Source organism: Biomphalaria glabrata, chromosome 1, assembly GCF_947242115.1.
Source record: "Biomphalaria glabrata chromosome 1, xgBioGlab47.1, whole genome shotgun sequence".
NCBI classification, from domain to species: domain Eukaryota; kingdom Metazoa; phylum Mollusca; class Gastropoda; family Planorbidae; genus Biomphalaria; species Biomphalaria glabrata.
Window position 1 is genome coordinate 65,591,052 of NC_074711.1, and position 19,219 is coordinate 65,610,270.

General features: G+C 40.3%; 1 protein-coding gene across 11 annotated transcripts in view; it reads left to right on the top strand.

Moving 5' to 3' along the window:
* LOC106073711 (protein unc-13 homolog B-like) overlaps window positions 1-19,219 on the top strand; it is a 370,504-nt gene that overhangs the window by 211,929 nt on the left and 139,356 nt on the right. For all 11 annotated transcript variants that reach the window (XR_008774442.1, XM_056008493.1, XM_056008484.1 and 8 more), the window contains one exon: window positions 16,594-16,693. Coding sequence is in view for 9 of the 11 variants with exons in the window: in XM_056008493.1 (XP_055864468.1) it covers window positions 16,594-16,693 (100 nt within the window). In the remaining 2 variants the exon portion in view is untranslated. The remainder of the gene's footprint in view (window positions 1-16,593; window positions 16,694-19,219) is intronic.

The following is a 19,219-nucleotide window of genomic DNA, read 5'->3' on the forward strand; positions in this document are numbered from 1 at the left end:
AAACAAAGCAAATTATACACTCAAAATGTTATGAGTGTAGTCTAAGAGGTTTTGAGATTAAACTCCTCTCAAGTGGAGTTTGAAGCTAAAAAGTACCTCTTCAATATAAATAAAAGCAAATTATTCACTCTAAAATCTATAAGCGTAGCCAAAGGGGTTTTGAGTTTTGAGCCAGGGGGGGGGGGGTTTGAGGCTAAAAAATACATCTTCAGTTGAAGAAAAAATGCAAATTACGCACTCAAAATGCTATGAGCGTTGCCAAAAGCGGTTTTGAGTTTAAACCCCCATTCAGATGGATATGATGCTAAAAAATACCTCTTCAATATAAAAAAAAGCAAATTACACACTAAAATTATTTGAGCATAGTCAATCCAATCGGGGGTTTTGAGTTTAAACCCCTCTTCTACAGATGGCGTTTTATAAAAGTTTAAAACCCCCTCCAGATGGTTTTGAGTTTAAGATCCCCCTTGCAGTGCATTTTGAGGTGGAAAACCCCCAACAGATGATTTTGACGATAAAACTTCTCTTTTCGATATAAAATCTAAAGCAAACTACAGTCACTTAATTCCAAGAGCGTATTCAAGAGAGGTTACACATTTTTACCAGTGGCAGGCCTCCCTTAATAAACTGCAGTGAATAGTCATCTGCCGAAATTGAAAAACACTAAATGTGGCTCAACAAAGATGGCTAAGACAGATTTTAGGAGTCAGTTATAGAGATCGGGTTCAAATCAAAGAAATCCTATGCCGAACTGGGAGTCGACCCTTTAGTAAGATTGTGAGCGAGCGACGTATGAGGTTTGCGGGACATGTTCTCCGACAAAATGAATTACGCATAAGAAGAGTTGCAATGATATCCTAGTACAACTTGACGCCACTCATTCATTAAGGTCCTCATGGCAGGTGGGAAGATCTGTATAACCCCCCTAAGCATGAAATTAGTCTCGAATATGACTGTACTAATATCAATACTCACAACGTCATCGCAGGAGACTTTAATGCTAAGTCTCAGCAGTGGGGCTATGATTCAACCGACTCATCGGGACATAAAATTCATGAACTTCTAAATAACTCTAATTTGTTCTGTCTGCAAAATAAACATACTCCCCCAACTCTATACCATACCGGAAATGGCAGCCAATCTAGACCAGACCTTACTCTAATTACAGCTAACCTAGAATCACATACTCAGTTTCAAGTCCTAGATGACATTGGAAGTGACCATAGACCCATATTAGTCACAATTGCCCTCTCAGAGGCCAGTGGTGTAACCCCAAAAGCCCCGCGTAGATGGAGTTACACCAAGGCGAACTGGCCAGCCTACGAGGCAGCAGTCAACACTGCCCTTATTAATATTGCAGTGGAGGATAGGGACGTTGACATCATATACGGCGAAATAACAGCAGCTATGTTGGGTGCGGCCAAGAGGTTTGTCCCGCGGACTTATCCTGGCGTAAGGCAGAAACGCGTGTGGTCTCAGGAATTGAATAAGCTGGTCCTGAGACGTAAGCGAGCCCGGAGGCTTGCTGAACGGAAGGGTACCCCTAAAATCCGGCGGGAGTACAATCGGCTCTGCAGAGCCACGAGTGAACTGGCCCGACGCGTCCGGTCGGACCATTGGAACGCTGCCTGCGCCGGGATGGATCTTCGGGATACCTCGAAAGCCTGGCGTCTTCTGCGAAACCTAGAGGCCAAAGACACAGCGCGAACGGCTGCCCCTCTATTGTCACCCGGAGGGCCGGTCTCGACGGTAACCAAAATGGCCGGCTTGTTGAATCGACATTTTGCTAAAATCAGCAAGCCCGAAAAGAAGTCTGCCATGTCCAAAGCCCTCAACAAAGAACGTAAGAGGCTCGAGAGGGAGCCAGATGAGTCGGAAAGCCAAGCAACGTGCAACGCGCCCTTCTGTCGTGCTGAGCTGGACAGAGCGATAGCTAAGTGCAAAAATCGAAAAGCTCCGGGGCCAGACAAGGTTACCCCCGAGATGGTAAAACACCTTGGGGGCATTGCGAGGGATAAACTCTTGGAGTTTATGAATCGAACCTGGGCAGAGTCCTGACTGCCCGGGGCCTGGAAGAGTGCTGTCATTATACCAGTCCTTAAGAAGGGAAAAGACGCGACTAACGTGGAGTCCTACAGACCCATTTCACTAACCTCAACCCTTGGCAAAGTTGCTGAGCGAATGGTTAACGAGCGGCTAGTTTGGTGCTTTGAAAGTGCCGGTATCCTGGCGCCAGAACAGGCCGGCTTTAGGGCAGGCTTGAGCCCGATCGACCAGGTCACGACATTCGCACAGGAGGTGGCCGACGGGTTCCAGAGGTCCGAGAGCACATACGCGGTGTTCATAGACCTAAAACAGGCCTACGATCGTGTGTGGAAGCAAGGCCTCTATCTTAAGCTAAGAGCTATGGGTGTGCGGGGCAAGATGTACAATTGGATACAATCCTTTCTGTCAGGGAGGAGCACACGTACAAAATACCAGCACTCCCTTAGCAAGCCAAAACAACAACTTAATGGCCTGCCTCAGGGCTCTGCCCTGTCCTGTACACTTTTCATAGCCTTTCTTAATGATTTGCCCAGCTCACTAAGGTCCAAAAAACTGCTATATGCTGACGATATTGTCCTCTGGTCAACCGGGAAGAAAGCCGACCAAATTCAGGCGGCACTTCAAGCAGACCTCCATACCATCTCCTCGTATTGCGACAAATGGCAGATTCAGATAAACGTTGCCAAAAACGACCTGGTCCCTGTTCAGCCTAGGAATCGACATCCTTAAGGCTCCATTCGAGCTTCAACTCGGTGGGCTGCGACTCCAGCGTGAAAATACGCCAAAATATCTAGGGGTGACCCTGGATAGAAAACTGTCAATGCTCCAGCACGTCCAGGAAGTTGAACGAAAAGCCTCGGAGAAGTTAGCGTTATTAAGAAAGCTGGCCAGCACAAAGTGGGGTGCCAAAGCTGACATGCTACGCACATTGTATCTAGGGGCAGTCAGATCACAAATCGAATACAGCTATACAGTTCAAGTATACGCTAGTAAAACTGCCCTCGAATCACTCGACCGGGTACAAGCACAGGCTCTACGATTCATTTGTGGCACCTTTAGGACAAGCCCAACAAACGCTGCTGAAATCTTTACAAACGTGGCACCCTTATATCTTAGGAGGGAGAGGGCAGTACTTACGGCCTACGAGCGCTATAAAAGGGGCGACTCTAGGCTACCCACCTCAATTTTAGTGCGACAGTGGAGAGAGAGGAACCGCATTAAAATGCGATCGTTCCTACACATAGCGGCCAATTTGTCAAATACAGCTGGACTCTCCACTGATAGAATTCCTATTAGAAGAATCAGTACGTGCCCTCCGTGAAGGAGATTGCCGGCCCCACAAATAAACCTGTCCCTGTTAGGGCAAGAGGGAGCCACCAAGAGGCGCTTAACACCTGCCATTCTCCAAAATTTGGCATCTATAACCATAAAATCCTACCCATCAGATGCCATATTCTGTTATACCGATGGGTCGGTAATGAGGGACCCCGATAGATCGGGGTATGGGGCCCTTATTGTCTACCCCGACCGGACTGAACCAGATAGGCTCTCTGGTCCATGCGGCTACGCTGCATGCTCCATGGATGCCGAACTTACAGGGATAACTAGGGCGTTCGAGGCCATTAGGGCCCGAATGCTCCAACGCGAGACTAGCGCCACTACGGTGGTGTTGGTCACTGACTCTCGCTCCAGTCTCCTAGTTATGGGTGGCGGCGGGGGAGGGTCGCCCGTAATAGAAGAGGCAATCGGCGCCGCAGATAACATCCGCCGAGCTATTGGAGCTGTCGTTTATATGCAGTGGGCGCCTTCACATTGCGGCGTGAGGGGCAATGAAACGGCAGACGCCCTCGCAAGGGAGGGTGCAATGGCAGCCACACACCTCGAAGCACCAAGCACGTACTTACAAGCAACGGCACAAATCCGAGCACTCATTCATGAGAAGTGGTTAAAGTCCTGGGAGGAATCCGACAGAGCACGTGGTGTCTGGCAGCGCATGCGTCACCCAGATCGCGACGATCCATGGTGGCGACTGAGGAGGTCAGAGCAGTCAATAGTTGCGCAGTGCAGGACGGAACATTGTCCTATTGGGGCATACTTTGCCCGATTCCGCACTAACTTTGACTCCCGATGCCGTCACTGTGGAGAGAGCGTCGAAACAGTGTCGCATGTCTTGTACGAGTGTCCCCAGCTCCGCGAGCTAAGGGGGGACTTGCCTGTGCAGTCACTCGACTTGTATGGTAGCTATGAGGCACTACGCCGGACGGCTAAGTTTCTTGCCAGAGCACTACGGGAGGACTAGTCCTTCCTGCTCTGATTTTTCAATAGGAGTTCATCTCAGGTGGGAAGAGGCTTCAGACACTACCAGTGACAGATTTTTATGGAAACAGCTTGACGTCAAATGCTCCGAACGGCGCGGGAGGGTCTAAGTCAGAAAGAATAGCACATTAGGTTTTTGAAATAAAACTTTTTAATAGCAGGAAAATGCACTGTAGATACCTGTCACAACGTGTGTTGTGGTGCCGGGGATTTCACTTGAATTAAAATAGTTGAATAAATGACGATCTAGTATTCACAATAAAAGATTCTTTGTTAAAACACAACTCTGGAACTTTATTTAAATATAAAACGTAAGTACAGCTTATGTACAAGTTACAGATCGACAAGCACAATTAATATTACAAAGGCTTTAAATCAGAGCTCTCAGAAAACGCGACTGTCTACTAGGAAATTCTTTCATCGACTGGCGTTCTTTCTACTCTCGTCAATTCTCTGGCGCTAAAAAGTCTTTATTTATTTTCAAATCAACCAATAGATTTGCAACATCGTAATTACGTCTCGGGTAAAACCTGAGGCGCTGTCAAGGATCTAGATTTGTGGGGTAATTCCTGAGGCTCAGTCAAGGGTTTATATTTCTATTTACACATAAGCTTTTAAATGTGAAATATACAAATAAATCTATAATGGCACCTGTGACAATACCTCAGAATATGCATTTTGTTGGCTTTTAATACCAGAAATAGTGCTTGGCGGCGGGGCTTCGCCCCGCGCTGGGGGAGCTCCTAGCTCCCCCAGACCCCATTGCTATTGATGGCAGGAAATCTTCAATTTTATGGAAACAGCTTGACGGCAAATGCGCCAAACGGCGCGGGAGGGTCTAAGTCAGTAAGAATAGCACATTAGGTTTTTGAAATAAAACTTTTTAATAGCAGGAAAATGCACTGTAGATACCTCAGAATATGCATTTTGTTGGCTTTAAATATCAGAAGTAGTGCTTGGCTGCGGGGCTTCGCCCCGCGCTAGGGGAGCTCCTAGCGCTCCCCCAGACACCCTTGCTAGTAATGGCGGGGAATCTACAAATTTTCCACTAACTCATGGAAGAACCTATTCTAGGGCACAATAAACGTCTTCCGAAAGAATGAAGGATCAGAATGCAATAAAGATTATGTACACACACACACACAAATAAATACATATTAAAAAAAATTTTCGCGGGGGGGGGGGGGGGGGAGTCGGGTAGGGGAGAAAAAAAATCCACACCCCAAACCCCCCCCCCCCCCCGAAAAAAAATCCTGGCTACGCCCATGATATCAATAATTCTACTTAGGCGTTGTCTTCGGGTGTGAATATTATGGAAGAGCACCGGCAGGCCACAATATTTTGTTGTTATGATTTCATTTTTGTTCTCATCATAGTCACTGTCACGAGCGAATAGAGACAATTGAAATCAAGTCATACTTTGTAAACGGTACAAATATTTTTGTTTTTTTTAAAATTGAAATAACCATAAAAAGGTGTGGGGGGGGGGGGGGAGATTGTTTTTAGAGTATTATAACATTGTCTTTCTGAATTGAGAAATTGGGGTATCCAATACGAGTACAGAATTATGACATTTTGATATCTTTGATCCTAGTCATTTATTAGTATGGAAAGCTATCCTGCTCCATTGAACATTTGGGAGCAGGTTATTTTATTTCATTTTTATTTTCAATGGTTGTTTAGTGCATTTGTTCAATTGTGACTCCTATTGACCTCTAGGATACATTCATACATTGTCCAGCATTATGGAAACGTATTTTGAGAACCCTACCAGGCCACCCCCTTCATCGCTGGGGCACTGGTATCTTCAGTTGAGAAACGCTGTTCTGAGTGCAACTTTCTGTTAGCCATGACATCTTCCTAGTTCACGTGTCCACCCAGCTGCCACACAGCAGACGTGAAGGGCAAAGGGTTTTTAGTATGAAACTTTAATGGCCATGTCGTGTGGGGAGACTTTGAGGGAAGTAACTGCTCATCTACACCCACGCAGGATCACTCCCCTTCGTGTAGGCTACTTTGCTTGGCTTGTCAATGGGATACTTGAATGGTAGAATATAATAATAATTATATTCACTTGGTCAACTAAAAGAACAAAAAAACAAAAAAAAAACAAAACATTAATATGTTTGGACATTCAACTCTAAAAGTCTTAATCGGTTCAAGCATCTAATCTAGCAGGAAGTAAGGCGCATGTATGTATGTCCCCATATAAATCAAAACCCTTTGACCAGTCTTGTTAAAACTTGGCATAAATGTTCCTTAGATCATGTCAGAGACTGTAGTGTGTGTCCCTACCACTAGCGAAGGGCCCTAAAAATAGACAAAAGGTACCTAATTGGATCTCTATTTAAAAAAAAACGAAATGTTTTAACAAATCGGGTAAACCCGTTTTCACAGTATTTTATATTTGATATAAATATGTCGGCTGAATGGGTAAACCCAAAATACAATTTAAAAAATGTAAAGGGAACATTCTCCATGCTTAACATAGATCTAAATTTAAACCAGTAGATCAGTAATACCAAAACTAAGGCCAGCGGGTCATACCCGGCTAGTTAGAAATAATTGTGAATGGGCTAAAACTAGGAGAGATTTTTATCTATGGGGGTAAACTATAAATAGCGAGCTATTAGGCGGATCCCATGTTCAGACTATATGAAGTGTTGCATTTCAAAGTAATCTAGGTTTAAGACACATTTTGAGCACGTTTTATCACTCAACTCAAATCTGTAAGTTCTTTCGCTAGTAGCACGAACTCATCTTTATTTTTTAGTTGGCAACAGGGCTTTTTTAATAGAACGTCCTTGACATTGTTCGAAATCCAATATACACATCAACGCCCTATCATTATAGACAGTAAAGAAACGTGGCATATGTCCCCTTATTATGAGAAGGATATTTGGTTATGAGACAGCCAAAGCCAGCCTTGATTGACATCCTGATCTATCAATGTGGTTACCCACCCTACTGAATCCTGCAGTCTCTACGTGCTTCTTTCGATTCATTCAATCAACAAAATGGAGTCTAGATTGAGTTAGTGAGAGAGAAAGAAGTGGACAAAAAAGCAACCTCTAGAATCGAGAAAAGATCGCAAAGTGAAAAGAGCAGAAAAACCAAATATCTCGCGTCTCAATTTTGTTTTGGACCCCACTGCCCGGCACACTTGCACTGACCCTGATTTCTAGCTCGTGCATCCAAACTTGGACATAAAGCAATATGGCGCACACACGTCTCCCATTAACTTAACATGGGGGGGGGTGAAAGAAAGAACGAACGAACACAGACACACACACAAGATCTTTAAATTCTAAAGGGAATGTAGAAAAGCTGGAATAAATGAAGGAATATCGAGCTTGCGGATCTGTTGTAGCCTGTACATCTTAGAAAGTTATCTCGATCAGAACCTTAGCATATCAGATCAACAGTTCAAATAGGTTTAGTTGTAGTTATACAATGTGAAATCGTATCGTCAATATTGCATATATATCGGGGCCTATATCGTAGGTAAATACGTACAATGTAGTTAAGGTGATGACATGGGGGCAGGTCATGTGCTATGTCAAACTTAAGTGACAAAGGTATCATTTCTCTCCCTTGTGACTGAGACAAAGAATTAGGTCCCTTTTATTTTGCTAATGTGTGACCTGGTGACCAACACAAGGGGCAAACAAAAAAAACAACGAAACTCCAAAGAAATACCGACACAAACACGACACACATTGACCTTGGACAAACCGAATGTCCATCTTTAGCTCACATAGTTTTAAAGACAGCTTTTTGGTTTTGTCTTAAAGTTGTCTAATTCAAGAAAAGACTGGATTTTAAAACAGACGCACACCGTTGATACCCTCACTTTCTCCTATCCCTCCAAGTAAATAATTGAGTAGTAAGACGTCTAGATGGCCAAGCGCCCATCCCCCCTCCACCTCTCTCCCCTGCACTAAATGCTGAACTTAGTTCTTTTTATCTCTTTATCAAGAGAGCACTTGGCAGTAGTATGGGTCGTAGCTTTCGCTAGTATACTCGATACTTTCAGGTGATTTTCGAATAAAGAAAGAATTGACTCATGACTAAGACGAAGAGGTCTGTGGCTGGTTTGACGTGACGTTGCCAGAGGGAGCTGCATCGCATACTGTGAGTCATTGGATTGGATCAAGCTTTTCCAAGCCGCTTCATCAGCATTTGGTTGATCTTCAAAGATAAAAGCTTGAACAGCGACTCGTACTGGAAATCTTAAATATGTGACGAAAGCTTTGTCTGGCAGGATGGAATCGCTAGTGTACTTCGGCTTACACTGTGAAGCGAGCCAACTCGGGTATTTGGGTATGATAGAGTTAGTCCCCCTTGCAAGATCTGCCTGTGGCGGGAGTCAGTCCACACCAGACAATGAGCGAACACTTTACGATATCACTTTTTGTACCGAGACCTTATATCAAGTCTGTCTGGTCAACATCTTGTAGACGTCACTTTCTCACTTTATATTCTCAGATCAAGTTGAAAACTTTGCACAATTATTCATTGTCAATAATTGCACACTAATCAATAAAAAGAAGAAAAAAAAACAATTAGTTTACTAGTGATAATTAATTAATTTTTTTTTATGTGGGAAACTTAGTGAATTGGCGTCGGGCTATCCGTGACAATAATCACAATAATGTAGAGAATGAGATCGTTCGTTAAAATTTTTCAAGTACCGATAGACTAATAAAACCTTATTTTTTTTATAAGTACTTATATGGCTCAGGGGCGAACCACGTCCGCCTTCCATCATGGAGGCTGGAGTTCGCATTCAGATTCGAGCAACTTTTTGTCTTTGCTTCTAACAAAGCGAGAATGAGATTCTTAATCAACCTACAAGATAGCAGACGTATATAAGTTGGAAGTTCAAGGGATACGACATTGTGTACCGGTACAGTTATCATAATGACTACATCAACAAGTTTCATCCAAAATAAAGGTCAACCAAAATGACTTGACAAAAGACATACACTGGCTTGACAAATTCTAATAGTGCTCTCGGATCGATTCACGAAAGTGAAGTCCTTTTGATAAACCAAACGGTTTATTCTTTATCTTATCTTATATAATACAGACGTTACTTCAAAAAAGAAGATGATTACGTCCTACGCGTCATGCATTTAGTCATGCATATTAACCAATGACTTAAATTCTGCCAAGTCACTGGTTTTCCTGGCTAGCTCAGGCAACCCATTCCATGCTCTAATAGCACTAGGGAAGAAGGAGTATTTGTACAAATTTGTCCTAGCATATGGGACGAGGAATGTGCCTTTATCTTTGTGTCTTTCAGAGTATTTTATTAAATTTTGTTTTTGTATTTGAAGATTATGGTTCAGTGTTTTATGTATTATTGCTACTTTACTTTTGAGCCTTCTGTCCTGAAGGCTTTCTAAATTTAGTGATTTTACTAAAGGTGTTACTCTAGACAAATGTGAATATTCGTTTGTTATGAATCGCACTGCTCTATTTTGTGTCTGTTCCAGTTTCTTAATGTTTTCTTGAGTTGAGGGGTCCCAAACAGACAACAAACCTATATGATTATGATATTGCAAGTATGCATTTCAATTTTGAGTCAGCAAAAATTAATTTTATTTATGCCTCAATATAATTTTTGCAATTTACTCAAAATAAGCTTGTGTTTGTTTTAAATTATTTTTTTAGCGGCCCCCGAAAGGGGAAAAGACGCTATTAGTTTTGTGCGAAATGTCTGTCCGTCTGACCGTCTGTCCGTCCGTCCCGTTTAGATCTCGTAAACTAGAAAAGATATTGAAAATCCGACATCACAATATTTTAGACCATTCAAAGTTCTGATGCAACGGCTACTTTTTTTTTTCTGAAAGCGAAAAATCTAATTTTTAAAATCAGTTATGCAAGCAGTTTTTTAAAGAGAAAAAGCTAATTAGTATGCATTATAAGTTAGACCTAAATTAAAACGAATAGTAATCTTGTAAACTTCATTTTCGTAAACTTTGTCTTTATTGCGAATTTTTTTTATTGAGCATTTGAATATTTGGGCCTTTTCAAAACAATTACATCAATTATAAGACTTCAGTTAGGCCAGGAGAGGCGTGGTAGCTGAGCGGTAAAGCGCTTGGCTTCTGAACCGGGGGCCCTGGGTTCGAATCCTGGTGAAGACTGGGATTTTCAACTTCGGAATCCTTAGGCGCCTCTGAGTCCACCCAGCTCCAATTGGTACCTGATATTAGTTGGGGAAAAGTAAAGGCGGTTGGTCGTTGTGCTGGCTACATGACACCCTCGTTAACCGTAGGCCACAAAAACAGATGAACTTTACATCATCTGCCCTATAGACCACAAGGTCTGAAAGGGGAACTAGTTAGGCCAGGTTCACATCTAACTTTGCATTCACTTGCACCTATCCTTTGATCTGTTGTACCGTTGGGGCACTACACAAGATCTGTCAACCTTCTTTCTCCATTCTTATCTCTCATTTGTCTTTGATATAATTTCATTTGGATGTTCTTTCTGAAAATATTGAAGCCTGCCTGGGTGGATCACTTCGGGGGCCGATTTTGAGTTTGTGTTTCCACACAAACTGTCTTTGTAATCTTGTTATATTTAATTTGTGAAGTGTGATGGTACAGTTCATTTAAATGTTTAAAACGTTGGTTTGAATGGATTTTGGTCTGGATTGTCGGCGTGCATTATTTATCAAACTTCCATAGTTTGGTCTATATAATCTAACCTTCTTTACTTGAGTCTATATAATGCAGAACTTCTTTGCATAATCTACATAAGGAAATGTGTTTGTTGATTCGCAGTGTAGCGATACCGAACTGATTTCAATGAACTATTTTAATTCATTATTTTAATTCATTTTCTTTTAAATGTAAAAACCCCCTAAAGCAGCAGATTGAACATAAGGCTCATCTCTCTATTTATCTTTCGCCTCTATCTCACTTCCTAACACTACTCGTGTAGCTGGCCTCGTTGACATGTCCACCATCATAGTTTTATGACGTTTTCTTTCGGCCTTGGCATTTAGAGTGAAGGTTCAGAGATCATTGGAATCGTCAATGTGTCAAGCATGGTTAATGCATAAGAAGCATACATAGAGGATTAATGTCCAATGAAGGATTTGGGTTTCTTCCCATCTCTCTGTTTCTGCCTCTCTCTCTCTCTCTCATTCACCCACACAGGAGGATCTTGAATATTGAGTTGGAGATGCGAGTTTGGAAAGCAGCAGCATAATGAGCCTATAAGTCAAGAGACATAAGCTGTACTAAAAGAAAAGGAATATTGGCTATTGGTCTCTAATAGACATTTTTAGAAACGTTTTACCTATTACTACAATGACTCATTGACCTTCCATCTCGCGCCTCTATGTTTCCCTCCTCTAATAGTTATATGATATATATACTCCACATATACTTCTAAAAGACATGCTCAATGGACTAAGTAGTCATCAAAATAGAATACATGACCAGCTTGGTCAAATCGTCAGTCTTAATTGGTCAATTTTTTAAATATTTCTGCCGGAAGTGAACTGATTCTCTTCAGCTTTATTGGGAATCATGGGAAGGAGTTTCACAAAAGTGAACGGAGAGCACCACCTGACGTACCGGTTGTGACTCGCGTCCTGTAGTTTTGACATCATTCTAATATCGGTAACCTGAGACTTTAGTCAGTTTACTAAGCACTCTATATTCTCTATCCCCTCACATACAAAAATGGAATATTAAATGTATTGGTTTATTTATTTTGTTTTCCCTATGTGCCGATGAGTTCTGTTAGTAAAAGTCTACAGCCGGAATGACGTCACGTGATAAGAAAACGCTAATACCGACGACGTCTGCTCCACAATAGGATGAGACAGCAGTCATATTGACGTCATTACACGATTCTTTTCACTGGACAAGAAGAGACTGTGGTGGTGGGGTTTGGAGAGTGTGATGGTAGTTGGCGTTGGAAGGGGGTAGGGTAAGGTAAACGGTCGGGTTCGGACGCGTTCCAAGACAACGTCCTGGTCAGCGATCGATGCAAATAATGGGCAGAATTATCCCCGTAACAAATGTTAGCCCCTGGCCTCTCCCGTTGCTTGGGCTCTTCTTTCAGCTCTTCTCGCGCTCCATTCTCTCCCCACTCCTGAACACGAGACAGTCACTTTGGCGTCCAGCAGCGTGTTTAACATGAGTCCAACATGGAGAGACAAACGTTTCTTTCTTTCTTCTGACTTGCTCCTGCTGAGAAAATATCGATTTTATTACTGACTGACACATTAGAATCAGTTTGGGTTTTTTCTATTTACACCCCTACTTGTTTTTTAAGTTTCTTTTGTTATGCGCTGAACTCCCAAGCATATGTTGTATTTGTTCACAATTCGCAATTACTGTTTAGGATGTTTTTTTTAAAGTCATCTTTTATGTAATAGTTCTTCTATTTAGGTTACGTTCTGTTTAGTTTATTTTTTTAATTGTCAAGACTAATAATGATCACGCCATGCAGCCAATTAACGAACTCCTTTCGCTCTACAAGATAAAAAAAAATTGTTGCATTAATTTCATCCAAAAGCTGCACCAGGTGGAGCTGTCATCGAAAATGAAGCCGCAGACGATATACTGTTTCTTCAAGGCATTTCAAATGATTTAACCAGACAATGAATCTAAAAATAATTTAATCTGTGACTGGCTTAACTCTCACTTCTTCATCTTCACCTGTTCGTTAGTGTGTTAGTCTGTTGAACCGTGGGGGCACCACACAGGATGTGTCGACCGTCTTTCTCCCTTTCTCTCGGTATTTTTCCATTGAGTAGAATCTCTGCCCACTCTTTGATGTTGTCTTCTCATCGTTTTCTTTGTCTGCCTCTTCTTTTTCTTGCACTGTTCCCAGCAAGTTGGTTTTTGCAAGCCCTAAGGACGTCATATGGCCCCAAAGTTTTAGTTTGCGTTTTTTTTTCAGTGGTCAGCAGGTCATCGTGTAGCCAAATGGCCATTGTGATCATGTTCCGAATCTTCTCATTTGTGATGCGGTCTTTGTAGCTGATAGCAGAATCTTTCTATAGTAACCTTTAGCTTTAGCTCAATTCCATTGCTAGGATACTCCGCTCTAGTTCTCTAGTTAGCGGCCAAAATTCGAAAGCATACATGAATGTGGCCATGGCGTCGAGGGCTATGCCTTTCTCTTTCCGATTCTGACATGGGGCACTCTGCTCGACAATGGAAAATACAATATAAATAAGACGTAATTTAAAGTCATTCAGCACCTTACAAGCTTGCCACATGTGCATTATACTTGTACAATAACAATGGGACAGGTTTAAAACCACATTTGGAGTGAGACAAGAGTCCCTGCTTTCACCACTTTTCAATAACTTGCTTGAAATGATAATGGAAGATACTCTTGAAGGTTTTGAAGGTACTGTCAGCTTTGGCGAAAGAAGAATTACTAACTTGCACTTTGCGGATGACAGGTCTGGGAGGGACAGAAGAATAGTTGGCTGACCTTGAGCTGGACATAGACAAGACTTCCACAGCATAAGGTATATCAAATGTAAAAAAAAAAAACAAAAAAAAAAACATCATAAGCCATAGCTTTAAAAAGGGCATCACTTTAGGAGGCAAAAAACGTTTTAATCTTTAAAAACTTCGGAGCTACTGTTCAGACGAACCCAAACCTGAACTACTGGACAGAATAGCACAGTCCACAGCAGCACTTGCGACCCTCAAGAAAATCTGGAAAGACAAAGACATAGCCCTCGACTCTTACTAAAACAGCTTTTGAATTCAGCGCAACAAGCTCATAATGTTATTTTGGTGACATACACACAAGAATCCCAATAGACTCACTGCTTAGTAGTAGCAACAGAGAGTATAAAGGGAATAGTGCAAAAGATGGACCCCACTACTCATCCAATAAATGGACACCTATTGCTATTCAGATACATAAAATGATGCATATTTATATTTATAGAGAGTCTTTTTGCATTGATATTCTAAATTTATGGGATATCTAGATCTATCACTCAGACGATATTTCTAAAATTATTTACCGTCTGTAAAGTTCGTGGAAATCAATAATTGCTAATTTTGATATATTTTGTCTACATTTCTCCTTCACCAGCCAAACAATCGATAGGATTTGTAGATTTACGTGTGTGTGTGTATTGGTGGATGAGTTTGCGAGATGATTTCCCCCCTCTTTTATCCTGTTTTTTTTTTTTTTTTTACATTCTCAGAAAAACTTAAATCCTGAAATTTGTGTGGTCTAATTCCCTAAGAATTTAATGTTTGTTTCAAATGCATCGTCCTTCCTTGCTGTCAGAAATGAGTTTAATTTAAAGTTTCTGAATTTGTTTAAAAAAATAAAATGTTAGATGGAACAAAATGTGCAGTTGATTTTGAAAGTGGAGAAAGAAAAACTTGGCGATTCCAAGAAAAGAGAGTCGGAGAAACTTCTGGATCAAATATAACACATAACTCGTGACATTTGTGTGAATGTTCTAATTTAATTCATTCAATACTCCATTGGATAGTTCTAGATCTAAAATGTAATCAGAAGACTGAAAATGTATTGTGTCTAAGCTTCGCTAATAGGCCACTGGATTTCCCATGGACACCTTGCCCATTTTAGTGTCAGTGAGTTATATTTACTTTTAGTTTTGATTCATGACAATTTAAATCATTTTTTTTAAACGTAAACCTAGATAATTGTTTTTACACATATAACTGTCAAAATCTATGTATTCAACCCAAAGTTGAAAGAAAATCAAATGATAAGGTTTAAAATTGACTATCATCACATAACTGGGTAACGCTGAGCTGCTAACTTAGAGGATTTGTAAGAGAAAGGTATTTTCTCTCTTCTTGAAGAAGCCTTTATCATTCCTTTATAATTCCTTTGAAAACAAAAATCATGAGGAACAGAATTCAATCTCTTGAAATTCGTAATCGTAGCAAACTTAAGACATGAGTGCAGTATTCACATTGGCATGTCATTAGCTCTACGCATTTAGTAATGTTTAGTATGGACTATAAAGATACTTTAATTTCTACAAAAGGTTAGTAAAGGATTATAGAAGAATTGACTTTGTATCGTCTAATCAAGTCTAATGTTCAATAAGTTAGGAAGGAAACCGGAAGCTATACTTGTTCACGTACGTTCCATTGTGAAGGTTTGAAGGAGCATCCGCCTATTGACTATAAAATTAGGTCACTTTAAGCCTAACCCTTATTTTAACCTTCATTTAAACTTTTTTTTTTAAACCTTCAAAACTCTACTGCAAAACCTTTAAAAACACACACCCACATGTCTTAGAACGCGACCCACTTACTACTATTAGTGTAAGTCTTCTCTTGCTGAGCACTGCAGTTATTGAGAGTCCAGCTAAATAGTAGCAATTCTGATCGGAACTCTCAAGCTGAGATATTACAAATTGTGCCCGTGTTCTCCTCATTGATATATAAGTGTGTTTGCTGTGTGTGTGTGTGTGTGTGATTGAAACTATTTATAGAAAACTGTTTATGAATAGAACAGGACCAAAACATATTCGGATAAGAGCTGATCCAGGAGATCGATACTTAACGGGGTAAATAGTTCTAATTAGTTTAATTTCATTCGTCCACTTGGGAATCTTCAGGAGATGAAGGAGTTAAGATAAAATGGTAGCTACAGTTCTATCTGTTTGGAAAAAAAATTTCCCCATCACGTTAATGTTGCAAAAATGAGTGAAGTTTTATTTTTGACAAAGCTTCCATTCAGCTCACTCGGTCTGTCGGATAAAACGTTTGTACACGTTCATTGTTATTATATTTTATATTATTATTTATTCATTGTCATAGACAAGACATGAATCAATTTAAAAAATAGCCAATCAATCAATCAATTACTGGTTATTAATTATTTTGTTTTATACCAATAAGGAAAATTAATCCACCAGTATTCACAGATACGACTAAATTTGTAGGGTTTCGTCCCCTTAGAGAGACTTAGATAATTGAACACGTTATTTCTCCCACACCCATTCTCGGATTGAGTTGTAACTTTTAACAATTAGTTATTGTGGCTAACAAAACATGAAACAATAAAATTAATTAATTAGTGACTAGTCCATTGATTATTTTATTTGATATCGAATAAGGGAAATAATTCATACACTATTGAGATATATAATTGTAAGTGTGGAGTTCTTTCCCTTAGATATGCTTTCTTTTCAAAAAATTTTAAAACTATGATTCTTGTTGAATGTTCTGTTTCCAGAACGTTTCAATATCTACGTGACACTGAAGCTGCAAAATGTTAAATCAACTACTATTCAAGTGAAGGGCAACAACCCAAGCTGGGAGCAGGATTTTCTTTTGTAAGTACGCCTGTCTGGCTAGGGTATAAATTTGTTTCATTTTTTTTTTTTTTGTATCTACAAACATACACGTTTAAAATGTGACATTGATCACAAATAGACATAATGCTTGTGTCTGTGTCTCTATACATGCTTATACTTAAGTATGCTATTTCTCAATGTGCACATAACATTAAAAAGTATCTATACACATAAACATAGTGCTTTTTTTTCTACACATATACATATCTATTACTTGTGATATTTTGTTTCACTCCAGGGATATTGATTTCAGTCAAATGGTTTGATCATTCAGGCGCTATAAACACATCTTATTATTTTGTATTATTTTTATGGTTGGAGGGTTTTCGTAACGTTTTCCTTTGTTCACCATCGATTTGGATAGAATTTGTTTCGGCTAGATTTTCTCTCTACAACATTATGTGAAAGACGTCCACCGAACAACATCACAAATATTTATGTATAAAGCCATTCGGAAAAATTGTTATTCGAAATCAATGGCAGATTTTGTGTGTGTGTGTGTGTGTGTGTGTTTGTGCTTTTATGTTTTGTATGATGTTCTAAAGCTATCTGACCACAGGAGGCTAGTTTATAGGCAATGTACTTCAAGAGGTAGATGAGATATTCCTTAAATAGATTGGAAAATACGCGCCTCCTTGGTGGGTCAAGATGAGCACAATTTCCTTTGAACTCCAAATCGGATATTTGTTTTGAAAGCTCAAGTTTTTTGGTAGGATAGACCTATTTGATGCTTTTCATCTATTAAAGTTAAAGTTCCCCTTTCAGATCTTGCGATCTATAGGGCAGATGATGTTAAGTTCATTTGTTTCTTTGTCAACGGTTAAAGAGCAATGTGTCATGTGACCAAACGCCTTTACTTTCCCCCAATTAAGTCAGGAACCCATTAGAGAAGGGTTGTCTAAGGGGCGCACTAAAAATCCCGAAATTTAAAATCCCAGTATTCACCGAGATTCGAACCCAGGATCCCAGGTTCGGAAGCCAAGCGCTTAACCACTCAGCCACCGTGACCCATTTTTAAAAATCTATGTCTACAATATATTTCCAAGCTACAACTGCTGCAATGGGTTATCTTCTTATCTTCTTAATAAGGATGACTTTGACAGCATAGCGCAGTGAGCTGCCCCAACATGAACAAAGTACGTTCTACGGAAAGTAAAATGTAAACACAGTGGTAGGGGTGTCACATAACCTGGGCATAGTCACTGGCATTAATGAACTTTATCGGTTCACCATTACGTGTGTGTGTGGGTGTGTTGAGACTTAGATTCTACTATGTTAATGTATATAGACTGAATGTCTTAGTTTTGATTTGTATGGATGCATGTATGTAACAATTTTCTTTAGCCTGGGGATCGATTTAGCCCATATATGTCTATGTGACTTCTGGTTCTGCGTGATTATTACAAATCAGAAATTCTAGTAAATCTAGATAAAAAAATACTCAAGCGTAGCTGGTTTTGGTAAAATAATATACAATTAAAAAATACCCACTTTACATAACAGGATGTTGATATTACAAAATTGAATCTCAATATAGATTTATTGAACTATTAAATCCAGAGTGAGGGTATTAAAATCAAGCACAATAAACAAATTATCCCGAATAGCCTCGTTCCTACCTATTATCGTACTCTCCTATCAAATAAAACATCTATAACTATCTAGTCCGTAATAGAATGTTACTTTTCGTTGCCTTCGGTTTTAATGAGCCATTTTTCGCTCTACTACTAACGTTCAGCCGTTTTGAGAACTACAAATCAACTTGGGTTGTTAGTGACCCAATTGTTAGGGCACAAAGTTAGAGACAATGATGTAACTAGTAAAAACAGGACTTGGGTTTTAGGAAGAATAGTGAAATGTAAACAGACTACTTTTGACGACTTAAATAGAGAGAAGCAGGGTTTTATGAAGGTAGAGATTTAGCTTGACGACATTCGACGGTTCCCTTCGCTATTATTAAACTTTTTGTTCGACATTCGCTATCAGCGTCGCATATTGTTGGCCTTTCGACTGTGTTATTGGATTTCGTTATTTGAGAGTTACCTCCATTTGACTTATCTGTATAAGACACAGCGTGGAAGCGCCTCACACGACCATTACTCTTTCTCTGTAGCCTACGTTGAAGGCACGTCACTATGTATGTATGTAACCTTTCTCTCTAACATATGTATATGTTATGTAGCCAAAGCCAATGTATACGTGTAGTCTCCCTGTAGTATCTGGCCTGAGCATCAAGTGGGAGTCCCCTACTTCCTGACATCCAATGGGCAGCGAACATATCATTAACCTTTTCGCAGCTCTCCCACGGGGAACTTCTCCTGTAATCAGATGGCCATCAGAAAGTGAGGACCATTGATCAGTTCTGATATACTACCAACACACCCTCCTATCTTCCTCCTCTTTGTTTAGTCCCTCCCGCATACAGTCTATATTCTTATTAGCCAATCTTTTATTTGTGTTAGCCACAGTGGCTGAGGGAATGGGACGGGCGTGTGGCGAGTATTA